Raw genomic sequence first — 27993 nt, 5'->3', positions numbered from 1 at the left:
AATAATAAGAAGATGGGGATGTTAGTTTGGTGTTCAGGGAGGTTTGATGTGTTTGGATTATTAGGAAAAAATTCTGCTCCCAAAGAGCGGTGAGGCACTGGCACAGCTGCCCAGGGAGCAGGGGGGACTCACTGTCCCTGGGGGTGTCTCAGAGCCGTGGGGATGTGGCACTGAGGGATGTGGGCAGTGGGCAATGGCGGTGGTAGGTGGATGGCTGGACTAGATGATCTTAGAGGTCTTTTCCAACCACAATGATTCCATGAGTCCATGATCCACTTTCAGCCTCTGCTCAGCAATCATTTCCCTGCTAGAATAACGGAACAAACCCTACGTTGATTTTCCTTCTTGGCCTGAACCCAACCTCGGTTTCTAATGTTGAGCCTTTGCAGAGGTAAAGTAAATAATCACAATCGGATTAATAACAAAAAAGCCAAATTGTGTGTGGGGGGGAAAGATCCTATTAAAAAAAAATGGTTACAATTAAATAAAAAATATCCTTTATTTTCTGGTTGTTTTAGCCAGAAAAAGAGCAGAACCAAGGGGACCCCAGCCTGGCACCGTGCTCAGCCATGTCCGTCGCTGTGCTCTGTGCTGCAGGACAGCTGCGCACCCGGCCGCCGGTCACGTGCCGGTGTTGGGTCTGCAGCCAGCTCCTTCCCCCAGTGCGGCTGCTCCTTCCACCCCTCCAACCACGGGCAGACGGTGCCCATCGTGGGGGACGCCTGCAGGCCGAGCCCCCCCAGCACAGCGCAGACATGCGGGGGGCGTGGGGGGCTCTAGCGTGACCGCAGCACGGGGTGCAGGGGGAGAGCCCCGCTTGGCTCGGCGAGGATTTCCTCGGTTTTGCTGAAAGGCTGAAGAATGTCTCCCGCTAACTACATCCAGATGTGCCTGCCTGGCAGCCCGCTGCTGGGACAGTACCGAGGGGACGCAGGATCCGCGCTATCAAATGGGATGTAAGTAGACATTGCGTGTGTTCCATCGGGGCAGAGCCGCGCCACGAGCAGTGGGAGTTCTTGTGTTTCCTCCTTGCCGCGCTCCCCTCTGCCAGCTCTTCCCTCTGCATCATGGCTTTTGCAATGTGTCTGCCTGCAGAACCCCAAACTTGCCGTTGCAGCCTCCAAACACACAGCCCTCGCCCTGCATGGGTTGTGCTTTGCTTTCCATAGAACACTCTGTGCATGTTTTCGGTTGTCACAGCAGAAAGTTTGGGGCTTCTTTTAGAGAGTGGCTGCAGAGGCTTCTCCATGGCTGCAGTGCACTGCAAGGGAAAACTGCTTCTCTCCAACGAGAGGATGGGAATCTCTCCCTGGGCTTTCATGGCTGTGTGCTCAGAGCGAAACGTGGGAAACTGGAAGAGAAAGAGAAGAGTGAGGCAGGAAGTTGCTGAGCACAACTTGTAGGAGCTTTTGACAGCTTCGAGACACTCGGGCTGTCCTGTCAGCATGGCAGCACCAAGTGCCTCTCACGGTTGTATCCAGGTGTGACACGATGGCCACGCTGACACCATGTAACTGCCATCTCCTGATGCCTCGCCAGGCCAGGCCAGGCTGCAGGAGGCTGTTGTACAACAGGAGCAGCCAGCTGGGAGTCAATGGAGCCCCACACTGCAGCACTGGGGCAAGCTGGGAGAGAAATAGGGGCTCCTGCTCCATAGCAGCAGGGATGCCATCTGCCCACAGGCAGAGCCCGCAGCACCGGGTGGCCCCGCGTTGCCCTCTCTTGGCTCCAGCTCCCGACCCCTGGGAGAGCTCTGCTGAGACATCCAGCTAATCAAACCCTACAGCCTGCTCTCACTTTGTTTAGGGAGTTCAGAATGGAACCAGACAGGCTTTTTTTCTGGTTAGGCAGCATAGAGACTGTTTTTCTTACTTGGTTTTCGTAGGGCTTTGCGCTAAGCAGCGTGCCAAAGGGCGTCTCTTTGTTTCAGCCTGCCCTGTCTTCTGGGCAAGACGCTCAGATCACTCAGCACCACTGTTAATTCTAGAGCTGCAAATGGGACCTTTTCACAGATATCCTGCAGTGCGCATACAAGGGACTTGTTTGGCACCAAAGCCACTTACAGCATCTTCTTTGATGATTTCTTTTTTTTTTACACCAAACCAAATCAAAGAAACAAGAACAAAAAAGAAGCCGTGCCAGAACTAGAGCTTGCTACATGACAGCCAAACTGCAAATAAAGAGGGCTTCCTCCCCTGGTCAAACGCACAGAACTGTTCTCTTTTAAAGGCTGCAAAACCAGCACAAACCACTAAATGTGAGCAGTTTTGTGCATGCTTTCATGCACTGGGTGCTGACGTTTTCCTGCAGCACCCCACAGAGCCCAGGCACCAGTGCAAAATGCAGTCTTGCACAAGATTTGCACTGAGACCAATCTGCTGTGTTTCAAAGCAACAGGAGGCAGAAGGAGCCTGGGATGCTCCTGGCATCCCCAAAGGCTGTCAGAAGCCAGCGTGGCTGTGAGCAGGAGGGGAAGGTCTGCAGGAAAGGCAGCATCACCTGGGAGCAGTGCTGTGAATGGGAGCTCTGTTCCTCTGCCCGGCCTGGAGCAAGAGCCTGCTCCCAGAGCTGGGCCAAGGGGCGGGGCAATGCAGGGGGAGAGGCTGAAAGAAGAATAGAAAATCTGATAAACTGCAGCGTCAAGCAAGCTGCTGGTGAAGTTCCCACAGCTGCCAAACAGCCCAGAAATTGCAGAAACATCAAGCACTAGGGAGGAGATTTCTTTTGGGGGTCCCAAAGGTCCTCAGCGCTTGCAGGAGCTGATGTACAGGACATGGTCACAAGAACACGTGGTTTTCCAGCACAAGAGCTGGCCAGCGTTGCTTTGGCAGACGAGGCAGGGTCGAGGAACCGAAAAGCACTGCCTCTTCCCACCAGTTCTGTTGTGAGGTTCTCCAGGGGCTGGGATTCCACAGCAGGACAGCAGCAGCAGGCTGAGAGCAGTGTCACCGTGAGCGGGGAGGTGAGTGCTGTCGCGTGGCTTTAACATGGGCAGATGTGGCACAGGAGCGGTTCCACCACTGCGTTGGGTGGAGCTGACAGAGGAGATGAAGCAGAGAAGCACAGAGGGTCTCAAAGTTCTCCTTCTACTGGCCCACATCAGTCCCACCTGCGGGTTTGCTCACGATGGACATTGAGCAGTCACCGTCAGGTTCCTCGAACTGAACCGCTCCTTGGTCTCCAGTTACACGACGAGAGCTGCCAGAAAAGAGCTGGGAGGCAGAGACCCCCCTGCTGCAGGCAGATCCCCAGCGCTGGGTGCTGTTCCCATGAAACAGGTTCAAGCAACACAAAGCAAAAACAAATAGCCACAAGTGCTGCCTCAAAACACCCCCAACACCCCCAGTTTTCCAGGTTCCTCTGAGGACTGCAGAAACTCAGAGAGCCCCCAGCGCTTCCTTTAGCACTTTGTACAGAGAAGCAGGCAAGACATCTCCATCAGCAGCGCAGCCCCTCTGTTGCACAACCCAAAACTGCCAGCAGAGAGGGAGAAGACCTGGGTGGAAATGCTTGCTGGGCAGTGTGCTCTGGGGTTGACCACTTTTATGCTTTGCTGTTCTGGACCCTCTTCCTCCACGTAGCACGTTTGCAGCTTGCTTTAATATCACAGCTGCTCTTCCCAAGGCTGAGCAGGCTGAGTCACCACTCTCCCAGCACAAAGCAGCACGCCAGAATCACCAAGCCATCATTACTGAGATCCAGGAATGGGATCCAAAGCCTTTTCCCCACGAGTGAGCAGAAGCGCCAAGTAACGGAGATGTGGCAGCCGCTGCAAGAGAAGAACATTTCCAGGATGAGCCCAAGGCTTCACGTCAATCATGTGAGAATGAAGGGCAAGCAGGTTTTATTTTTTAAATTGTCTTTTAATTGTTTTTATTGCAGCATCCCTTGGCTAGCTGTCAGAATCTCTCAAATGAACGAAAATCAGGAGCTGGCTCCTCTGGCTCTTCCCACTGCCCGGCCAGCCATGTGCCCCCTGCCCTACCACCCTGCATCTCTGCCTCTTTGGCCCCCACCCCTGCCAGGACCCTCCTGTTCTGCCCTGAATCACTCCAGCTGGGCTCTCTGCTCATCAGGCACATGGCACAAGGACATGCTCTATTGTTTGGCATCACATATCTCCTGCTCTCTTTGAAAGCCCTGGAGTTGTTATTATTGTTATTTTTGCCCCCAGTGCCAAGGAGGATGAATAACCCTTTTGGCTTCAGGACGTGGCAGTCTCTGCCAGAGTCATTGGTTGCTCTGAATTCAGGGACAGGACAGCTTTCCCCATGCTGACACCCACAGACAGAGCTGGCACCTGTGTAATGACTGAGAGCATTTCTTTCAAAAGAAGGAAATAACTAATGCTGACCGGGAAACCCACATAATTCAATCAAGGGATCGCTTTGAAGGCTGGCAGCTCTTCTTGAAGACTGGATGTCTATGTTCAGCGCCAAACTGCTTCATTTCAGCACAAAAATCGCTGTTTTGGATTCTTTTCTTTCAATAAGTGAAAACACAGAAGAAAATCTGGGCTATCAGCCAAGTCTTAAAACAATTCAGGGTTTTTATTGGCTTCTTTTGTGGGCCCTTATTGCTAGATTCGGAGATTCTGGCAGGATAAATCTGTAAGTCATGGAAATCATGAGTTCCATTATTTCATTCCAAACCGTAGCTGATAAAATTAAACATGAGAAAGAGCCAGGACTTTTATCCAGCTCCCTAATTACCATCTGGAGTATGACAGCTGAAATAAGATCAAACTTTTGTATAGACAAAGGAAAAAAAAATGCTATCAAGATGAGGAAAGAAATGAGCGGAGACACCTAAACGGTCAGGATCCATCCTGCCCAGAGCTGTGCATCTCCTGCTCACTCTGGAGTGCAGTGCTGGTGTATCCTACTGAGCACAAGTAGCAGAAATGCCTCCATGCTAGTTTGGGGGAGCTGGCAGAGAATGATTTTAAAGCTACCTGAAACAGGTATATTATATATTATTATATATTATATATAATACTAAGCAAGCCACTTGGGAAAGTAAGGCTGGGGGAAGGGTGGGGGCAATGCAAAGGTCAGTATGTCGGAGCTGCACTTGGGGAAAAGATCAGTGGTGCCATAGGATGACAAACTGCTCTCCACTTCAAGAATAACCTGGAGATGGGGTTAAGTAGCAATGAAAAAACATTCAAATGAAGAGGCCCAAGAAATGTGCATCTAACCGCTGTAATGGAGGTAGGCAAGAAATCAACTTGCCTTTTTCACGTCACCTAGATCCTTGGGAGTAATGCTGTGCCACTGGTTTCATACTTGTAATTACAGCCTTGTCCATCTCATTTTGAGCTTCAAAAAGGTTATCTTATGGCTGACCCAAAATTCACAGCTAGCAAACAATCAGCACGTGATACAGCCCACAACAGTGAGAAGGGACTTGCTGAAAAACGATGTCACTGAGCTAAAGGGGATCCTGGCTGAGGCCAGAACCCACCCAAGTAGCAGTGCTCTGGCAAACACTCAGCTGGCTGAACTTCAGCTAGTTCAAAGATGGTAACAGAAAATTCTAATACCTTCACAGGTATCTTCTACTAACACAGGACAGGCAAGATCCATCTGTAAGTCGCATCTGAACATGGCTACAGACGGCTCTTCCCCTGAGCCAGATTCACCTGCTTTCTGCCTTCTTCTAACTCTCTTTTTTCCCTTGCAGCTGAAGGACTGATCGAATGAGACAGAAGGTCTTCTGGGAAAAGCGTAAGTGGGGCATCAAATCTTGTATTGCACAGGGCAGCTTCACCTCTCATGTGTGAATGAAACATTTCTAATGCCAGTCTCTGCTGTGCTTCTGTGCACAGAAGCATTTGCATGCTTCTCACTTACTGCTTAGGAGCAAGTTGGCAGTGGCAACACGCCCCTTCCAACCTTAGTAATGGAAGAGAAGTTATTTAGAATAGCTTAATAAAGATAGATTAATAAAGATTACTCGTGGTAAAAAGGCCCTGTGTGCATTCAAGAGCATGCCTAATGCATTCATTCTGAAGGCACAGATCATAGCTGGTTCAGGAGAGCTCACTTTGTGATCAGGGAAGAGCTCCAGCGACTGCCCAACCAGACACACTGCCACTGACCATCTGCCCATCAGCCAAGGGACCACAGCAGAAGAAATAAGTAAAGATTTCTGGAAGCATGGCATTGTCCATCATTCTCCAGCTTCTTCCCTAAGCAGAGAATTCTTTGAAATGGTATAAAGTATTTGGCAGAGAGGGAGAGGGGAGGAAGGGCTGGTTTCATGCTGTATTTCAGGGTGTTGGATGACTTCTCGGTGACTGAACGCTTACCCAAGTCACAGAGCAAGAGCACGGGGATCTGTGTTAGGTTTATGACCCGTGTGTCTTTCAGCGAGTTCCCTTAACATGTCCTGGTGTGTGCAAAGTAAAATGAACTTGCAGGCTGGTTTTGTAAATCCTCGTTGCTGATGTGCTGTGCATTCATTTACAGATGGACGCTTGTGCCAGACAGCTCAGCCACAGCCTTTAACAGCCCCAGGAAGACCGCAGGGACAATGAGAGTTCATCTCAAGGGGGATGCGATCTGTACCCTTTTCCTGGTGGTAGCACTTTGCTCGGTGCTCTACTCCCAGCTGGAGTATTTAGCCCCCAAAGGGAACAAGGAGCCGACACAGAAGAAGCCTTCAGTAACACAGAGAATATTCTCAGACCCCAGAGCACCTGGGAGACCCACACCAACTGAGGCAACAATACCCAGACCTCGACTGATTCATATCACTAGACGAACAGAAGTGGCTAATGGCAGGGTCCAAACTACAACCCCAGCCCCGTCAACTGATTCTGCCTTCAACTTCAAGCGTTACCTCCTCAACAAGGACAACAGGAACTTCAACCTCCTCATTAACCAGCCCAAGAAATGCAGGAGAATACCTGGAGGTCCCTTTCTGCTCATTGCTATCAAATCGGTAGTTGAGGACTTCGACAGACGGGAGATTGTTCGGAAAACCTGGGGCAGGGAGGGTTTGGTGAATGGGGAGCAGATTCAGCGAGTGTTCCTCCTGGGAACACCAAAGAATAGGACATCATTGGCAACGTGGGAGACCCTCATGCACCAGGAGAGCCAGGCATACAGGGACATCTTACTCTGGGATTTCATGGACACTTTCTTCAACCTGACCCTGAAGGAGATCCACTTCCTGAACTGGGCTGCTGAATTCTGCCACAATGTGAAATTCATTTTTAAAGGCGATGCTGATGTTTTTGTCAACATCGAGAACATTGTTGACTTCCTCGAGAGACATGACCCCGCCGAGGACCTCTTTGTTGGGGACATCATCTACAATGCCCGTCCCATCCGCACCCGGAAGAGTAAATACTATATCCCAGAGACCATGTATGGCCTCAGCATCTACCCAGCCTATGCAGGAGGAGGAGGTTTCCTGCTGTCCAGCTGCACTATGAGAAAGCTGTCCAGGGCTTGCGGAGAGGTGGAACTCTTCCCCATCGATGATGTTTTTTTGGGCATGTGCTTACAGAGAATCAACCTTAAACCCATTTTGCATGAAGGATTCAAGACCTTTGGTATTGTCAAGCCTTCTGCAGCCCCGCACCTACAGACATTTGACCCCTGTTTTTACAAGGACCTGATGGTAGTTCACAGTCTGAAAGTTGCTGAGATCTGGCTCATGTGGAACCTGCTCCATAGCCCAAGGCTTTCCTGTACGCAGAAGAGGCAAGTGAAGAAGCCTTTCCAGTGGAAAAGGAAAGGTCAAAGAGCAACGCAGGCATCACCCCTCAGTTAATGTAGGCAGATTGGCAGCAGAAACACAGTGGCAAACCATCTGAGAAAGGGAACCTGGAAGGTTTGCAACTAAATGAACAGATTTTAGAAGTACAGTGTCTTAGCACAGCCTATTTACAAGACAACAAACTAGGGCAGGAATTTGCCAGAATTCCACATTTGCTCACACACACCATATAGATCCTTCTCCATTAACATGTCCAAATAATCATAACAATATGTTTAATTTATTATTATTTATTAGAATTACAGTAGTGCTTAGCAGGTCAACGTGTACAGACATGGACTGCAAAACGCAATCCATGGAGATTTTTCAGCATTGTTAGAGATGTGCAAAATGGAAGGAGGATGAGGGAAAGAGATGAAGCCAAGGAGCACAGAGATCATTGTCAGCTTATTAGGGCTGGAGTTACTTGGACTAAATGAGAAACGATTGAACTACACAGTTAGTTAGAGTTAAGGAAATCAGCTGTCCTCAGTGGATGCGCAAACAAAATTACCACTGCCTGATTGGCTTTCTGTAAGCCTCAGAAAAGAACAGCTATTGAGTTGGGGTCCCATATGATGCAGACAGCATGGACTAGAAGAAAACAAGCTCGGTGCTGACAAGGCCGGTTGAGCAGAAGACACGTGAGTAAATAACTGGGAAGGAGTGGCTTTACGAAGCATTCTTCGTATCAGTATGAGTTCAGATACATGCTCCACTGACACACTGTCAGGACTCAGGGGACCATCTTACGGCACTTTAGCGAGCTCAGACTCTCTACACTGTGCTGAATGGCACTCTGTGAAAACTCAAAGTTTTCCAGCAGCACCCACCTCTCTCAGCGTTTAATGCAGATCTTCAGGAGGCTTGCATCTAGAGAGATCCTTTGGGCTTTTGCTTGTGAGGGTGAAATCACGCAGAGCTGCTGTTGCATCGCTTTTGAGAGCTTCTTCAAACCAAAGGAAATCTTGTCAATGGACTGGGCTGGTTTCTCTGGACCTCAGTGCTCTTCCTGGCGTACAGTCAACTGCAAAGAACAGCCAAGACTTTCAGCATTGCTGCGGGTGTCATGTGAAGGGAGAAAGCAGTCTTCAAACAAAAGAGCTTCAGAATAAAAGCCTTTCTAAAGTTTAGGGAAAAAAAAAGCATTCTTTCTGTTGGTAAAGGACTTTCCATGTTTCAGTTAATCTATAACTTCATAAGTATTTTAAATATAAGAACACTGGACTGCTTAGCCTTTCAAAGAACAGTCAATAGTTCAAAGCCTTTTGTTTTTCTAGCAGCAGATTACCATAAAAGAACATCCCTTTCTTGGATATCGAACAGCAAATCCCTCAGAACCAAGGTTAAAAAGCTGGATTCCCCTCTGAAGCCGTATTTGCTAATCCTTTTGTAATTTCTTCCCCCTCAACAACCCCCCCTCCCATCCCTCAGAGAACTCCAGATGCTGTTCCCCACCAGGAGGGCACATCCATGCAGCCTCAAAGGAAATGGCAGTCAGTCGTAAATCTCCAGGAAGCTGCCTTCTTTTCATCAGAGCCTGCATTTCAGACCTGGGTACATCCTTCCTCCCATCCGGCTCTAGGCTGACTTCATTAGTCTATCAGCTGGGCATACAATGAAGGAAAAAAAACTTGCAATACCTATCAGTATTCGTAATGTTACATGTTACCTTCATCTTCAGAGTTCAAGCCTCACAAAAATGTATTTCCTGGGAAAGGCTGTCTACGTAGAAATCAAAGGGCCATAAGCAGAATTAGGGTATTTTCAGGAAATCCTGAAATACAGAATTTTCGCATGAGCTGTACAAGGAGAAATGAGTGGGAATGAGCCAGAGCTTCACTGGTGGGTGAATGCCAGCTGTACCCATCTGCTACCATGCGTGATATGTACGGAATTACGAGAAATGTGTTACCTGTGGTTAGTTTACAGCCTGGGAAATTCTTTATAGCATGATTAAAGCACAGCATGCAGGCATGCCTCCAGTTGTCAGAGTGAGTTTATCGAGTACATCTGTACACGCACTCCACTAACACCACGTGTCTTTTTCATGAAAGCAGCAACGTGAAAATGCAGTATTCACTGTTTTGGACAACTCGGTAAGTCTTCCCTTATGCTGGACTTCGTTTAATGGTAACAATAGAAAAATAAACACAGCTTACCTCGTGACTTCCTACAAAGCAGCCAGTCAGGTTCAGCAGTCCTTATTAAGATCTTCCTTTTGAGCTTGGAGATGCATTAATGTTTGGCTCCTCCTTCCGTAATGTCTTCAGATCCACAGTGTGCCCACAATACAGCAGCGTGCCCACAGTGCAGCACTAATGAGCACATTTTGTCCCAGATCAAAGCCGCAGTTCAACACGGCACTTCAGTGGCTGGCAGCCCTGCCCAGGGCAAGGAGGCTGGAATTCGATGACATCCAAGGTCCCTTCCAAACCAACCCGTTCTGTGATTCTGTGAGCCACCTGTGCCGGCACACACCTGGGTGGGTGGCAGAAACAGACCTAGGGCAAACTGTTCTCTGCATTGCCTCCGTCAGGGGAACAGCTCATTTCTTTGTCCAGTGAACATAAATCTAATGTTATTAACAAAAGGTACATCTGCTTCTATTTGCCAATCTTCGCTGCAAGGCCCATTTAACCTGGTCTTAAAAGTTTCCATTTGCTTCTGCAGTGGAGCTGGAAGTTTACAGACCCCAGACACCACCAGAAGTAACGCACTGAGGAAATTCCAGAGGGCAGAGCTGTGCCCACTGCATTTTATTAAACTGCTTACTGTCACTGCAGGCAAAAAGCCTTTGACTAGAGACAGTTTCTTTTTCGGAATGCCCTAAAATCCTAGGTGTGCATGAGAATGAGTAGGTAAGATCTTCTGCAGACCTCCTTTTGATGAGCTGCTAGGTGTGGATCCTCAGCTCGGAATGCTCCAGTGGAGCTTGTTAGGGGAACACGGAGCATGCAGAAGATTATCAGACAGGGACGGATCAGTTACCCTCCTTGTAGGCAGAGATTGCAAGATGCATGAAAAGCACATTGCTGCATGCTTTGCATCAAGAAGGAAAAACTGGGATACTTACAGAACTACAGTGCTAAAAGTACACTTGACAGGCTCAAGGGGGAAACACATTTAAAATCTTACACTTGACCCAATTTTTCGGCAGCAGTGACCATTGAGGAGTACTGAAATGCTGCTCTGAAATGAAGCTGTTAGCTCCAGGTGCTCAGACACAAACTTCAGTACCTAATTTCAGCTGCAGCAACGGAACTATCTCTGCATTTCCTGCAAAGAGCTTTCCTTTCCATACAAACCTCTTTGGCCTGCACAGAGGAGAGCACAAAGGCACATTAACTCCTGCATTAAGTGCATGAAAAGCAGGCAGTGATCATTCCGCTTTACCCCTCTAAATGCAACCAAATTCGCAGAATAAACACAGATCTCATCAACTCGAGCTCTGCAAAGCCTCTCCTCACACCTCCCGGAAACCCCAAACAGTCCATTTCAGAAGGAAATTCGGGGCAGGTTTATGAAGTGGCTAATTCATTGCACCAGGCAGGGCTTCACATAAAACCTTGCTTGCCAGTTCCATTCATTACCATAACCCACGACGAGAAAGGAAAACAAAAACAAGTCCTCTGCGGGCACCAGTAGCAACCAAAGCAGGCAGACTCCCTTGGGGCAGACAAATATCTGAAGCTAATACAGCACAGTAGGTTTTATTGAAACCCAGAGATCTGCACGGTCTTTTTTTTTTTCCTACTGTACATAAGCAGCCAGATTTGGTCATTATAAGGCTGGCTTGAGCCTCACATTCAGCACCTCTGAACGCATCTCCAAAGGCATAAACTGGTAGGGAATGCCAAGATCCATCATTAGGTCAGGCCACTGCTGGCTTAGACACCAGAAAAAAAAAAAAGCCAAGGACGGTTCTGAAGCAATGGAGTGTTAAAATACTGTGCTTCCAGTCTGCAGCTTAGTTATTCATCTTGTTGCAGCAGGTTCTCAGAAGCAAAGCCCAACTACAAGATCAAGCAGCAAAAAACTAATCAAACATCTCAGGATCCTCGCTGAATATGAGAACCAAGAATCCTGCCCGGAGAGCACCGAGAGACCTGCAGGCTTGGGGAGGTGAAGAATGTCAGTCTGAAGAACTTCTGCACCCTCGAGTTGTATCTTCCAGCTGGAGCTGCAGGTCTCAGCAGCCCTGAAAGTCAGCCCCATGCATTTCACTAATGATGTTACTAACTCCACTGAAACTGATCAAAACCAGTAAAACTTTCAAATTCAATCTCCCATGATTTTTTCAGGCTTAGAGAAAACTGAACTGAGGAATGAGAGAGGAAACTAAAACCCAAAGCATGAGTGCATTTGAGTCCCTCCAAGGGCCAAAGCAGCTCCCACCAGCACTGGCCATCCCAAGGCTCTCCTGCAACTCACTTGAACCAGCTGAGGAGAAAAGGGAACAAAGTGATTCAGGCTGCTTTGATTACTTGATGTGAATGCATATTTGTAATCATGAAGGGGTTGGTTTTTTGGTGTGTGTGTGTGTGTGTGTGTATGTGTGTTAGAGAGACTGGTATTGAAAATAAACACTCCCCAAAGGGGTATTAATAATGGAATTAAAGTTAAGCATTAGCAGGAATCTGTGGCACAGGTCTGAAATGTTAAGACACTTAAAACCAGCTTCCAAACCTGCAATACATACTTCAAAATGACCAAGCTAATAGCATTTACAGGGGAATGAATTAGGGAATGGAAGAGAAAAGGTCATGTATTTATGTCTGGCCCCCTACTTCCTTAACTCTTGATGCCATTTTATGCTTAAGAGTTGCATCTTCAGAAAGCTTCATTTTCAATTTCCTCTTATTTTGCTTCAACCTTGCCTTACCACTGGAACATCCTGGGCCATACCTTGCATGAAAAGCACGAACCAGAGCTGATGTGTATTTCATTAACCCCACAAAACAGGCTGGGATGTATTCACCTGGCTACATCTGTTGCACCAAGCTGTTTTTGATCAACTAAGCCACGGAAGAGTGCCTTTGTGTCAGTGCAACCATGATACAGGAGGGAAAACAGCTGAGGCGTCTGTGGGACAAAAGCAGACATGAAATAATTGTACCTGAGCTAGCTCAGAACATTTGTTGCATCACAACCCCAAAAACCAGGCTCCAGCACCCCTGGTTTCCCTTGGAAGGAGCGGGCTGAGTGCCCAGCCAGCCCTATAAGGATGGATCACCTCTCGCTGAGTTACTGAGCCCCAGGAAAGATTCTGGTTTTCATAGTTTTGATGGGAATGTGAATGACCTTAACGCATGAATCAGTTCTCACACACCACCTGACAGCCATTTCAGCAAAACGATCTGTTACAAATTAGAAGCACAACAGTTCTTGGCAGCAGAAAATTCGGTTTTCTTGATGGGAACTGCGTTTTTGGGAACAGAGGGTTCTGGTGATATCCAGCAGCTCTGCTTGGAACACTCCCAGGAGACCAGAGGCTGCCTGCAGGCCCGTGGGCATGGGAAGGAAGGTCAGCTTCACCTCCAGACAGAAGGGCTCCAAGATCAGCTTTATTAACCACAAACAAGTGAAATACTATGGAAAACACTGCAATGTTCAAAGCCCAGCAGACAAATGTGTGCATGCGCTCTCACCTCCAGGCTCAATTCTCTCTCCATCCTGTCACTTCAGACTTGCCATGATTCCCCCCCTACTCCTTAGCTCTTCATGCCAAGAAGTCCTCAGGGCTCCACACCAGCTGCCCAAATGCATCCGAACAGGAACTGCTTGGCTTGGCTTAGTCCAGATAGCGGCAAGCTAAACAAACAATCTGAGAGAAGCGAGCTATGAACACCTGCACCTACAACGGGCAAGTGGGGAACACCCAGAACTGCTGTCCCACGTTCTCCCTCCATGTCCTTCTGAACAAAAACTGCAGACTGAAACCAAAAAGAACAAGCCAAAGTCAAGAAGTTGGGGGAAAGTGCTTTCATTCCTCACTGATAAATTATCTTTGAAGATTCCTTCTCTCCTCCTCCTGCCCAGATCTGCAGAGCAGCAAAGTGCTCTTAATAGATCTTAAACACAAGGCGAGGGGCCAGGGTGATCTTCTAATGGACAAAAAGCTCTCTCATCTTACAAAAGAAATTGCCAGCAAATTGAAAGGTTACAACAGGGGAGCAAAGGAGGTAAGAACAAGTCACAGCAAGGTAATGAGCTGTGTTTTTCTTAGAGCCTGAACAAGATTGTTCAAAGCAAGTTTTCTTCCACGCCTCAAGACCAACCTTGAGAAGCCTCTGAGTTATTAAGAGGGAACATTTCATTATCTACGACATATATATTATTTTTTTTTGACTCACCCAAGTACCTCAAGTGAAGTGGGAGCACTGAAGCTGTTAAATACCTCGGGCTACACAGTCCTGACCTCCCACTCCTGGAGAATTATAGCTGGGGGACACTGGGAGCATTTGCGTAGCCATTACTCAAATTGTTCTGTCAAGAATTTCTCCTCCTGCAGCTAAAACCAAGTCATTGTTAGAAAAGGATTTATTAACGTTAATTGAAATTATTAGCAGTATGATCACGTTTTCATATGGAGCATAAACATGCGCACCATCTCCAGTCAGAGATCCTACAATTCTCTGCGAGCACGGCAAGCACAATGTGACCAAAGCCATTGCACGGTGCAGCAGGGCACGGCGCAGAGGCAGCCGGGTGCTGCTCCACCTGCAGGAGAAACACTCGCCCCTGCAGGAAGCTCTCAGCTCTGCTGAAGGACTTCGAGGTGCAAGCAAGCAGCAGGAGAAACCACGTCTGCTCTTCTGACTGCAGGCATTTTTTGCCCTGCTGTGCAATGCCAAACGCCTTAGAACTTGATCAGTTTGAGGGAAAAACCTGAAGGCTGACGTAGGTGGAATGATGGCATTCATTAAACACAGTGCAAGTTATTTTCCACGCCTTAAAGGCTCTCCTCCCCTGTTTCAGGGGAAGTAATGACACCGTATTTCAGGTGCCTGCTGTGACACAGGCTGCAGTGTGTGCTCCTGCCTGTACTGCTGCTTTGGAGAACGTGCTGTAAAAGGAGGGACGATAGTAAGGTATTTCAAATATCACATCTGAAAGACAGTAAAATAAAAGGACTAATTGATAAGGAAAAAAAAATGCAGGAACATCCATGATTTTATTACAAAAACACCCAGTAACTGTATTTAACACAAAAACAGTAACTGAGAGTCTCGTTTTATTTTTCTTTCAGTGTACATGCTCATTATTATTCCATTTAATTTACAGAAGGGCTATGTAAAATGAAATTAAAATTAGAGAGGAAACAAAAGGAAGGTTGAGGCATAGAATTTTCTTAGCAAGCAATGATCACAGGAGACAGCACAGATTGAACAGGGATTCAACAGGAGTGACACCTAGGGATAAAGGTAAACAATAACTTTTTCCTTATCCATTAGATTCTCCGCGTGGCTTTTTTTTGTTTGTTTTAGCAAAACATTTTAGAGTATCACAGTATACAGGAAGACTAAATGGCAAAGAACGTCTCACACACACACCACATTTATCCCTGCTACTGGTCCAAGATCCAAAACTTGTTAACATTCGATTTCCTATCTCGCATTCGTTGATAAACTATACAGGATTACACTGTACATGGAGTTAAAATTACAAAAATGTCATATTTACAAAATCTGTACACACATAGTAAAACTCACAAAATTGTCATCTATGTATCACAAGTTGCTACACCAAAATATTAAAAATGGGATAAAATTATACATTTCTCTTGTCCATTTTTAAAAAGGGTTCAATATTTCAAAGACAGACCACCTTTTTCCCCCAAATAAGACTGATAAGAGAACTAGAAACCTAAAGTATCCTCCTGGGATAACACATTGCGAGCAGCATCTCCCAACTAGAAAGAAGCCTATGTCCTGTCTGCTGGGGTGGGGTGTGCGGTTAGCATCTACGTACAGGAACGGTGGAACGACAAGAAGGATGTCTTTGGCTAAACCTTTGGCATAAATTAAAATCGTACATCAAAAGTGACAGAAAAGGTGTTTGTGGTGATGGCAGAGCTTGGGGAATTCTTTCTGAGATACCATTAGATACAACTTCTCACTCTCTGAGAAAATAGTACGAAAAAAAGGGGTCGGGAACGGAGAGATGTGAGGCAATGCTATTTCTTCATCCATTTTTTCCAGAGTAAGAAACACTGTACCAAACCTCATCACTAAAACGTAATTCAATCACAGAAATAACCTCTTCCAGAATTGTGTTTTTTGAAATTGCATATGAAAAAAATCAGTAAACCAGTCATGGCAGAAAAAAAATGGTTTCAGCACATCAAGTACGTATTAGTGCAGGAAGGTGGATTAACTCCATCCACTGTATAAATAAGCTTTATGCGCAGCGTACATTAAATAACCATCACACCCCACTCACGCCCAGTACACAGATGCTCCTCAGTGAAGATAAACATTTATCAAGTAATTAAAGTGTATGTAGTGCAAATGTTACAACCAAGTATTATGCACATGCTACTTGCTTGGTTTAAAGTTACACGAAGATGTGGTGCCTGAAATCATGGACATATATACATCCTTGTCACACTTGGTACGATGTCCTAAGCCACAGAAATATCAATGTGTTTATATCTATATATGTACACGCATACGTTTTCTTAAAATGTGACCACCACATCAATACAGTAACACAAACAGACTAAAATCAATACCTGCTTCCAGATGCTCCAAGGCTCAGAAAGTTTGTGCTTCCAACTCTTGCAGTCATTACGTGTCCCCCTCCCACGTCCCCCTTCTGCTGGCGGAGACGGGGGACACTCTCCAGCTCTGTGCTGCGTAGGATGAGGGCAACCGAGAGGAACAGATGACGGCACAGGCACCAAAGCTGCTTTCCTCCATCAACAGTTCCACGCCCCATGATGAAGGGTTGAGAGAATTTCCTTTCCACGCTGCTTCTGGGTGGAAAGGCTCATTGAAAAGAAACAAAAATCATAACGTGCTTTCCGTATTATAAGTGGCAGCAAATCAAGGCACGCTGTACTAATTCTGTAGCATTTAGATTAGCTGACTTTGCAGGGGATGCTCACTGGGGAAGGTCCGATGTTCTCAACTGGCTGCTGGGCCTTGTTGGGCCATACAGAGTAACAGAAGCTATATGATTATTCTGCATCACCTGCAAAAGGATGGCAGGGAAAAAGGAAAATTAGAAGAACTGCAGACCAAGTGAAAATAGCAAATACGGAACCGATCCGCCTGAACAAAGAAATTCCAAGAACAAAGGAAAGCGAGCTCATGCGCAGAAAACTCATGGCTAGTTCATAAAAAGGGTCTCCAGGCTTCCATGAGACACCAGCACGCTCCACCAGCACTTGGAGCTGAGCTCATACATCTCCTGCTAGTGCAAGTCGAAGGTGACAGAGCTGAAGTGCCAGCATCAACATGCAAATGTACAGCCTCAGAGAGGAACTAGAAAGTTGCCTGTTCTGCCCACCGTCTCCAAAAACACAGCTTAAATGCTGGCTTTTGTTGAGATATGAAATAAGAAGCCCTTAAGAAGTAGTACCAGCAAACTCTTGATCTTCTTTTGCTCAGGCAGATCAAACCTTTTTCTCCTTACCTCAAAGATCATTCGTTGCAGTCCAAAGCAAAAGGTTGACCCAAACGGGTTAGTGTTGTTCGGAGATGACGACCTGAATGGAAGAGAAAGGGGGAAAATGGACTTGTGAGGACTGGGAACTTCCTTGCAAGAATATCCATTCATTAATATAATGAAAATTACAGTATCATTATTGCGTGGAATGGCTTTCATAAAAAGAAAGCAAATCTATGCTACACAAGAGCACTGCTAGTTTCTGTGTGAGCCAGAGGATACTTCTGCTTCATGTTCCAGAAGGGTTTCTAACAACCAGGGAGAAAGGAATCAAAGCTACTAACGACCTCTACAGGAAAACTCTATTTCATAGAACTTGGACGGGAGGAACTCTGAAAATAAACAGATATGTAGAAAGACAGAAGTACCGATAATTTATTACAAATTATTTTTGTGCAAGATCCCTTGCCATTCTTCAGTCTCTTGGCCTCTTTCAAATGTATTCACTATGTGCTATCTATTAGCCCACGTTAAAAGTTAGTCTCTCCAGTGCAGAAATTGAATAATCTCAATGTTATTACACAGTATATTTCAAGATGAATGCATCACTGCTTATTTTTTGACCGTATATGTAACAATAGCAGATTCTTGCTCACTGCAATGAATTTTAGATTACAGCCAAAAAAAACATGAGGAAATAGCTTTTGGCCTTTCTTGTAACTGGGAGGCTTCTCAAATTGCATGTCTGAGACATTTATAGATGTGGTCAGTAAAGGAAATTCGGGATGGTCTACTCTCCTGAACACATAAAAAAAATATATAAGGGCTATATGTAATCATTATCTCACTCCAGCTTTATCTGACATGGTTTCACCGCTATCTCACTGGCATAAAAGAGGAGCAAGGGGAAGAAAGGGCACGGTACCCGTAAGTTACGCTTGTCCTGACATAAAACATAAGTTTCTTATCATACCACAGAACAATAGATCTGCAAACAGGTAATGCCCATTTTGCCCAACAACCAGCTCAAACCCTGCAGGAACAGAGTAAATTTAAGCATGCTGTTCTATCTTCAGTCAGTCTAAAGAACTGTAGAACAACCGTGCACGTACCCAAAAGCCAAACTTCTCCAGACAGACTGCTGCCATATGTTCCAGATACCGATGTATGATGTCATGCTGTTGAAATGTCTGTGACTGTACTATAAACAACCTACACTATTTATTATACATAAGCAGAAATATTCCTTTTTGTATGCTGCTTATCTCTCCACTGGATTTTACAGCTCAAGGAATTTTGGAAATGTTCTCTTTCTGCATGTCAGCCCTTAATTCCTCTGAGAGCAGTTATCGAGACTTGTTCCTGGCCAAAAAGCATGAAACTTTGACAATAAAGAATCCCAGCAGCAGTCAGTGCTATAAATAATCTTCCTATACCTAAACCCATCCTCTGTTATCAGCTCAATCCCTGCCAAGCAAAAGAAAGATCTTTCTTTACCTGTGAAGTACCACTGGCTTCTCTACAGGGTGCCCCAGGAGGTCCTGAATACTGTCCCACTGCAAATATATCAAAGACCTTCTGTTAAAGTAAGCAACAGGAAAACTTCTTTTTATTTTATTTTTCAATCTAGGAATACAGTCATCTCCATCTTCGCAACACGCTCATTTACTGATTAACATAGAAGCTGTATTTACAAAAGTACTTTGTGTCTGGAGTTATACTCAGTAATGGAAACTATCAGAGTTAGGAATTGCTCTCAGTGTTTGTTTTTGTTTTTGTCTCAAAATAGCTTTAAGTTTTATATAAAAGTTCAGCGAGTCCTATACTGAAAATGCAACTGGAAAGTCTTGTAGCATTTCAGGAAGAGTGAATGTCCTCTAAACAGCTGAGGGAAACCTCAGCAAAATACCCCTTGGCATACTTTTGCAGAGGGGGAAACATCATCCCTGCTAGCTTTCCCTAAAGCCCCTCCTTTATTTAACAGGCAGGTTGGGAAGAGAGGAGGAAAACTGTGCTACTTAATGACAGGGAATTTCCAGCAATTTTCATCACTGTAAACAGACTTAACAAAAGCTGAAGTTTCACATACAAAGTCAAAATAGGTCAAAGCACTGAAGAATGAAAGGTAATTTAAAGCAGAAAGCAAAGAACAGTAGCTTCCACGTTGCTGACTACCAACTTTTTTTTTTTTTCTTTCTGGTGTGGGACCCAGAATTCAGCAAGGAAAGTGAGCCCGAGGAGCCAAGAAAACAGCACTGGCCCTGGCTGAATGTTAACTGCAGAGAATTTCAGCCAGCAGACAGCAAGCCATGTGATCCCCCAGCAGTCTGCTGCCCTCACGAGGTGTCACAGTGGCAGTGACAGTTTTGTAAGGCCTGCTGCCTAACATCTGACTACTGGCATCCTCCAGAAGAAAAGGGAACAACGCTTGACCTTGTTAGTTAGCTACTGCATGTCTTCAAAAGCTACATGAGATTGAAAAGCTCTGTGACAATTTGGTTTAAGAACATCTCTTCCTGTTAACATCCAGCCACCATTCTCTCGCTTTCCTGTATCACTGTCCTGCTTCTACCTGCAGCTATGCTAAAGTGCAAAGCACGCAGTAATTAAGTCTGCTCAAAGCGCACTATTAAAATGCCTCCAGTCCTTAAACATTTGAACCACTAAGCATAACCACATTAAGTTTTGGCTTGCAAATTTTATATTTTAAAACAATATAATACAACTGCTATTCTTCCTTCAAAATGCATTGCAAATTCAGCATAGATCATTTAAGGGCCTTAGGGAAAGGAAGAAACCATTCAGTTCTGTACAGACTTACCTTACTGTACGTCGTACATGTTTCAGTCTGCGAATCGGCGCTATCTGTGAAGGAAAACCAGACAAGCCTTTGTAATTGATGCTCAAACAGAGCCCCATGTAATCCTTTATTTAGGGAGGTTTAGACAGAGGGAGACACGCAAGCATTACATCATTTCGTATACAAATTGACTAGCATTTACTAGCAACCTGAATCATCGAGAGCATTGACTAAACTCCAGTTAATGGGATTAAATGAATCTGCCTATTTACCAGTTCCAAGTCCTGGTGCTATATATGTTTAAGTTCTCCTGTTGTGTGTAAGAATGTCAGCATGAGGGAAACGACATCTCTGCACAGGTTGCCTAGCACAGACAGTCCTCAAAATAACACAATGTGCCATTCATGTTCAAACACTATTGCATTTGGAAAGGAGGCCAGCAAAGCCCATGGCTTGGGGCTGAAGCACCACTCCCTCAAAAACACAGCAAACAGAGAGCTTGGAAACGACAGTCCCCCAGTGTCACTACTGCAGAAAGACAAACAAACAAAAAAAACCCACAACCCATGAAATAATGGGAGAAACTGCAGGTGAGGACAGCATCCTATTTATGCTAACAGTCTCAGAAATGCCTTGTCTGCTGGTGGTTTCAAGCACTGTTTTATACATATATTTGGGGACTTCTAAATACTAAAGCATTTTCCTGAAGCAAGAGGAATGAAGCTAGATGCTAATGAAGCCAAACATAGCAGAGTCTTTAATTTGATTGAAAGCTCTTCTGTATTTTCCACCTGCTAGACAAATGTGGTCTCCTTACGGTGAAAGAGCTTTGTGACTGCGTAACTTAACTCTGTCAATTCACTGTCTGAAGCTGAAGAATAGAAGAGAGTAAGTGTCACACACTGCCACCAGATTGGAAAAGATGGGCTCTCTGTGTGTTTTGTAGCATTTGTTGTCAACTTATACGTCCTCAGCATTTCCTCAACAGAAGGGTCAATTAGAAACGAAACAAGTGAAGAAAAAAGAAACACTAAAACAAGAATAACAACAAAGAAATGGACGCGTATAGGAGAGCTTCATGGAGCTGAATGAAAAGAATCAGAAATGAATGGATTTGAAGTATTACGTTATAACCTAAGGGAACGCAATTTTAAAAAAACTGAGCAGAACTTTCATGCTTATCCTCTTGACTGAGCTACAAATCAATCTTCATATTAGCTTGTGCATACAGGCATCATATTTCTACACACTCAAATGGCTGTGACATCCACAGGAGAATTGTATTTTACAGTTACTTGCTTTCAGCGTAAACCAATCAGATGAAGAACGCATCCCTGGCCAAAACCTCACAAGCATCCAGTATCCCCTGCACAGACAAAACACACATAGTGCTAGTAGATCACCTACACGAAAGAAGGTTCTTTGGATCACAATGATTTACCATCAAAGAAGGTTCCCCCACGCTTTGTTTAGATTACTTGCATGCACAAAGCTGTGCACATCTAAGTATCTTGCTGAATTAGCACCGCTATCCCATAGGAGAACCTGGGAGCAGCATATGATGCTATTTTCTGAGCTCGGAGATTTTCAAGTGGAAACTACAGACATACTTAATTTTGCCTATAGCATGTAGATGATATATGTTGATTGCTTGTTCTCAATCCCAACTACGCCACTTTTTATTGAGTACCACTTTGTACTGAATATGATGAATATACCTTTCAAGAGTAAGCAGCACATCATCAAAAGTTCAACAGCAAAATGCATAGACCGGCTCCGACTAACTCTGCCTTACAGATTCTGAGTCTTTAGGTACAAGGGAATTGATTTCAGCAAAAGAGTGGCACCATTACAGAAAATTAGTGATGTTGCAGCTAAATATCCATATGATCCAAGCACGTAGACGAGGTAGTATAAATAAAATCAAAAAACTGCAGAACTCAACTTTAAATATTTTTCACTTCAAAAGAAAAAAAAACAGCAAAAAAATTTCATCTTCAAGATTAGCATAGAATTTCACAGAATCATTAATGTTGGAGAAGACCACTAAGATCATCAAGTCCGACCGTCAACCTATCACCACCATCAAACCCCCCCCAAAAAAACAATCCAACCCCTGGTTTTGCTGGGAGCTGGGGACAAGGGGAGTGTTGCCATTGACCATGGAGGGATCATAAGCCATTGACCAAGGTCCACCGACCACTGATCATGGAGGGACTGTGGTCCATTGACCACTGACCATGGAGGGACCGTGGTTTGGGCTCCAAACAATAACCATATTGATTCAGGGCAAAGCAGCAGCACCTTGGTTGGTGTTTGCAATAGCACCCACCCAACGTGGTCACAGCACAGCCCCAACACATGGAGCGCTAAATGAATGGCTATGACCTGCTCTTTTGCTGTAATCCAGATATGCCCGCCACCTCCCACATGCTCCTGATCCCAAGGCTTTCCTGTCATAAATTCCCAACCAGTTGTCCTTTCCAAGACAGATGGCTCAACTCTACCCTTGCTCATCCTCCCAACATCCCAAACTACTTGGGAAAACACATTCATATCTCTATCTTCTGATAATCAAGAACGCATTACAAATGCAAACTGATCATATCACCATTTTTTGTCTTGTGGCATATGCACCCTGAAGCTGGACAACAGAAGACATACTCACCTCGCTTAATGACTAGTGGAATCTTGAATTCACAGCGATGGTAGCTAGAAAGAGCAGATTGTAAAGCTATCAGATAACAGCAGGGCCAACATAGACTACGCAGCCAAACTAGGAGCTCTTCATAATCAGTTTAGTGACAAGTTACTTGCATAATAACATGAAAAGGAGACTCTCAAGAGTATCAGATAAAGAGGAAAAATTACTTCCATTTTCTAAACCAGAAAGGATATCAACCTGGAATGTTCTAGCACAATTTTCTAGAGGGTACAAAAGGTCCTTCAGCACAAATTACTCTTGTGATACAGACTGGATGGATAAGTACTCAGCTTAGAAAAAGTACTATAGAATTTTATAATTGTAATGCTTAACTGCCTGAAAACATATTCTCTTTATTCAGACATCCAACCACTTACTCCTTAACTCACATGCCTCCTAAATAGCTTACACTTAAGAAGTACTGAAAATATATTGGTCAGAAGCACAAGAGGACAAAAAAGAAAATTTAAGCACTGACTGAAACAGTGTGAGGACAAACAGCAGTTCATCTTGCCTCTAGCAAGACAGCGTGGACACTAGCTGGATAAGAACTACTTGATGACGTACTTGGCAATATAAAGACATTTAATTGTAAAAAAGAAAAAAATAATAAACAATGTGCTAATAACGATGTTTGAAACCTCTACTGGTTACCAGGTACACCAAAGTCACTTGGGAAGAAACTATAAAATGAACATAAGATGCCCTTTTCTGCTGTTTTAAAATAGTCTTTAGCAGATCAGTTCTTTACACTCACATGTTAAAGTTGTAATGACCAGGATAATTTGTATGCAAGACGAATTTCTTCACCTTGTGAGTGTTTGCATCAAAGAGAATATCCTGTTGAAGAAAAAAAAAACAAAACAGACAGACATGAAGCAACTAGAGATAAGTAACAACAGTATCTGCATACAGTAGCATGCATGAATCCAACTGGAACCACATGGAATTATGAAAAGTAGTTTCTGAGAATGAGACTATTTGTAAATTCAAAAAAAAACACACACTTTCTCCAGCACTTAACCACAACTGTGGTTTCATTTGCTTGTGCTGGCAATTTTTCTATGGAAGTCTTGTCTTTCTGCTAATTATTTACACTAATCTAGACTAAAGCAAAATAGCTGTGTTACTACATTAAGGGGGGAATATAAAAGTTGAGGTACATCCCACAGCTCTGCAAGCTTTCACCATTGGTATTCTGGCACGCTTATCTCAGTTCTATGGGACAGGAGTACGGACTTCAGAACAAAAAGCTCGTCTACCTACGCATCAGGCATGGAAGAAGGGGAAAATCAATGAGAACACCAAAGTGCAAGAATAAGGAGCCCACCACCCAGTGCTAGATAAGATAAAATGTTACTGATTGAATTCACAAGAGCTAGAAAAAGTCAGCGTTTATCTTCATACGCAGAGATTCCTAAGGCAGCAAGAGTTTCAGTCTCTCATTCCCCAGAGCCTTTGGCATTCTGAAAGGACTGCTATGTAGCGAAATCAAAACTTCACATGCATTTGTTTATGGAAGCTTCCCACTCACCACTCCAAGTGTGAAATAATTGAAGAAGTAGTCATTGCACTTCGATGGGACCTGCTTATGGGGCGAGGGTGAGTGGATTTTCATCTGCAAGAATCATTTTTCAGATGTTAAAAACACTCCCAAAGATGAATACCATTAACAATTGGTTCTCTACATTCAAACCAATTGTCATAATCTTGTTTTTCACTGAAGCCCTTGCTCAAAAATGTCAGATGCTGTGCTGCACGACAAGCCCATGAGCTGCTAGCAGAGGCACAACAGCTTTTTCTTTTTCAGTTATCTGAAGCAAAAGGATTATTCATATGCTGTTACTGTAAAAACATCAGGAAAAGATCGAAATACATACTCAAGTTATTTCAAATGAAATAAAATGTTTTCAAAAAATAAAAAGCGCAGACTTGCCATGGCTTATGTGAATGGAAATGCCCATTTTTATCAGATTTCCTATGAGTTAAAAATGATGTGACAGATTATTTTGTTTTTTTAAAATTTGAACAGATCTGCATCGATTTAAAACACTTTTCAAAACAAAATCAAGTAGCAGTTTGTTCTGGTCTATTGTATGTCACATTAATCGGTCATCATCTGCGCTACATGGAAGTTTGACATCGCTGGCCCGGCAAAGCCCAGGTCCTGTAGTTACACTGAGACAGCAACAAACAGAGACAAAGCCCTGTGCGCTACCCAGCGCCCTTACCTTATCTTCAGACTTGTAGAAAACTTTGTGCGGAGAACCCAGAGTGCTCAGCACATCCTGGCACGAGTCGCCGAAGTACACGCAGCGCTCAAATACCCGCATCTTGGCATCGGCTAACACACCTGGGCCACAGCCTGAGGAACAGGAGACACCTCTCAGAACCAGAAGGAGCCATCAGAGAGCATCCGTGTTTGTTACAAATGCATCTTACTGAATGCCCATTACAAAGATGAATGGCTGACATACATTGCTACGTGTCAACAAGTGGAAAGATATTAGTTTGTGACCCCATTTGATTTCAGGAATGCAGCATCTAGAATGCTCGTACACATAAGCATCAATTAATACAAAATACAGGATGTGCTCTAAATACACATTTAGCTTTTCTCACTATACATTATTCTCACCGTACATTATTCACAAAGCTACCTCCCAAATACAATAAATCAGAAAATTTTGACTTAGTCATCTGTAATTTTTTAAGCAAGTTATCTCAAGTTAATTTACCCACAGAGAACCTTACACTAGAACCAGTGTACAGTATGTTCAGCAAAGGGCTTCCTGCAAGGTTTTGCTAGAGCTACACCACGTGCCAAGACTGCCTCTTTGCATGCGGTAGTCTGAACACTGCTGAGATATTTTAATAATTATTTTATTCACTGGCAATACTTAAGTTGCACATACATATCTAACTCAACTTGACACTCTACCTTAGAAGTGTCCAATTTCTCAACATCATTTACGTTATTACAATGTGATAACTCCTTTCCTAGCACATGAAGATATACATTCCCTATCCTAGGCAGCTCTCCATTTTCTTCCTCTGTAAAGACAGAAGCAAAGTAACTTGAGAACATCTGCTCCATTTTGATCATCAGTCCTTATTCTTCATCTCAAGTTTTAACCCTTGCCTTTTTTTGCGTATCAGAAAAACATTCTAAGTGCTTCCTTAATACAGACAGCTAGTAATCAGCGAAGGACAAAAGCAGAGCCTGCCAGTAAAAGGTGTTACAAACAGCTCAGCCTTTCTTCTTAAAAAGACATTGCCACGTTAAGGTCAAAAGTCTCATTTTCAGGCATCGTCTCTTTCCCGAATTTCTAAGGCCTGCCAGTCTCTGTAAGCACATAGAAGGACAAGTTACTCATCAGCCTCTGTCACTCTCACTGCTGGCTACACAGCAAATTAAAGCTGAACTGAATTAAAAGTGAAGTCTCAGGCTATAGCATCGATACGCTTCCACTCTTGTCAACTGGGACTGCTGAGAACAGCCCTCAGTGATGTCTCCCAGACCAGGAAGATGTGATTGAGTTTTGTTTTGCTTCCAATCATTTAAAATAAGGTTAGTTAAGATCGTTTTGAAAGCACCTACAACTGCATCACAAAGACCCCATGGGTGTCCTGGTATTCAGTGTTCTGGGTGTCACCAATACCTGCAGTGAGTAGGCGAAGCCGTAAACCTGAGGGTCCAGTCCCATCTCTCAGCACATCGACATTCTCAGCATACACATTGCCAAGGAAACAGCTGAGGGGCATCAAGGGAGCCCTGAAACCAACCACACAAACACGTACGTAGGACACAGTCTTCCAGTGTTCCATTAACAAGCTGATGGCAGTTCACTGGAATGGAGCGCATTAATTTTGACAAAGCAGCATTGAACTCAGACTGAAGACTAGAAGTTAATTTTAACACAAGGATTAGAAATCCCGGAGAAAAAGAAAGAGGAATAACAAGGCAGAATTCAAACAAAGGACCCTTACTATTAATGAAACTAACAGCATGTTTCAAAACCTGCAGAAATTACTGCATCTAGCTTTTGAATAGCTCCTATAAAAATGCGTCATTTCAGACTTTCCGTGGGAAAACAGACATTGCATGGTCTTTAAAGGTACTTCCTACATGAACGAGGCATATCAACCAAGTGCAGCAGAAGCACTTTCACCACGTGCTCTCACTGCACCTGGGAAGGTACTCCATAGTCCAGAATGTGAAAGCAGCTCATGCAGATAAACCATACACAGTCATGTTGCTTTCCTGGGACAGGTCTCATTTAAATTCAATTTCAATAATATTTGAGAAAACTATCCCAGCAACCAGCAAGATACCTTCAGTCAAACAGCTGCTTTATTTGTGCTCTAGTTTGATGGGGCTTTCTCCTCTGTGCCAATGCCTGGAGCTGCAGAGCAGGTGCTGAGCTGGCAAACACGCGCAGCGCAGCCTCGTGTCAGCGTGTGCTCTCACTGCAGCCCAGCACGGCGCGGAAGGGCACAGACAACATTTCTCTAAAGTGCACTTATTTCTAACTAGGAGACAGTGTCTGTGTAAACAAGGTTTCCTCCCTCCTTAGCAGTAATCTACTGATGAGTTAACCTGCTCCTGCCATTAAATTGCAACCATTTCTGCAAAACTACCACCATACTTGTTTGGGCATTTATATGCTAAAAGGAAGAATTTACAAAAGCCCTTCCAATTTTAACTTGAGTAACAAACTGCAGGAACAGTGTTTTTAGAAAGAGCAAAATATCAGATGCTGTACAATAAATTACTGCTTAGAAGATGGCAGAATACAATGCCACAGAAAACACTAACTATACTCAAACACAACTATTCCATTATGTACCTCCTCAGAGCAGTAAACTCAGCCTGGGAAGTGAAAATAGATAGACTATATGGTAGATTACACGCATAGCTAAAATTCTGAAAGAATTTATTTTTATATTGCAAGAGAGTGTACAACTCTTGGCACGATCCTGCCATGACATACATAGCACCAATACACTACAAACTGAGCAACTGCCTACCACAAGGAGTTGGACTTGTCTAGGGAAAGGTCAAGAGTATGCAAAAAACACAGAGTATAGGAAGAGTATAAGA

General features: G+C 44.5%; 2 protein-coding genes across 8 annotated transcripts in view; one reads left to right on the top strand and one right to left on the bottom strand.

The window, feature by feature from the left end:
• On the top strand, nt 520-9747 carry B3GNT9 (UDP-GlcNAc:betaGal beta-1,3-N-acetylglucosaminyltransferase 9). 5 transcript variants are annotated; one of them, XM_021408795.1, is made up of 3 exons: nt 520-2962; nt 5686-5729; nt 6474-9747. In XM_021408795.1, exon 3 carries the CDS (start codon nt 6538-6540, stop codon nt 7783-7785), a length of 1248 nt encoding a protein of 415 aa, XP_021264470.1. In that variant the 5' UTR covers nt 520-2962; nt 5686-5729; nt 6474-6537; the 3' UTR covers nt 7786-9747. The 5 variants fall into 5 exon arrangements, with proteins under 5 accessions (XP_021264470.1, XP_021264471.1, XP_021264468.1 ...); XM_021408796.1 differs by having other exon boundaries at nt 520-3820; XM_021408793.1 differs by having other exon boundaries at nt 521-956.
• The window catches only part of C10H16orf70 (chromosome 10 C16orf70 homolog), a 32945-nt gene continuing 19880 nt past the window's right edge, over nt 14929-27993 (bottom strand). For 2 of the 3 annotated variants that reach the window (XM_021408790.1, XM_021408791.1), the window contains 9 exons: nt 26552-26664; nt 25121-25254; nt 24424-24507; nt 23647-23729; nt 22854-22897; nt 20207-20250; nt 18883-18941; nt 17413-17485; nt 14929-16968 (listed from right to left, as the gene is read on the bottom strand). In XM_021408790.1, coding sequence (XP_021264465.1) covers nt 16879-16968; nt 17413-17485; nt 18883-18941; nt 20207-20250; nt 22854-22897; nt 23647-23729; nt 24424-24507; nt 25121-25254; nt 26552-26664 — 724 coding nt within the window. In that variant the 3' untranslated portion in view covers nt 14929-16878. The remainder of the gene's footprint in view (nt 16969-17412; nt 17486-18882; nt 18942-20206; nt 20251-22853; nt 22898-23646; nt 23730-24423; nt 24508-25120; nt 25255-26551; nt 26665-27993) is intronic. The other variant, XM_021408792.1, reaches the window with a different exon arrangement.

Source organism: Numida meleagris, chromosome 10 (assembly GCF_002078875.1).
Source record: "Numida meleagris isolate 19003 breed g44 Domestic line chromosome 10, NumMel1.0, whole genome shotgun sequence".
Classification (NCBI taxonomy): Eukaryota; Metazoa; Chordata; class Aves; order Galliformes; family Numididae; genus Numida; species Numida meleagris.
Note: the sequence above shows the minus strand (reverse complement) of the source record. Positions and strands in the feature narration are given on the sequence as shown.

Coding starts and splice junctions, on each gene's coding strand:
- B3GNT9 (XM_021408795.1), top strand. CDS start 6,538: ATGAGAGTTCATCTCAAGGGGGATGCGATCTGTACCCTTTTCCTGGTG.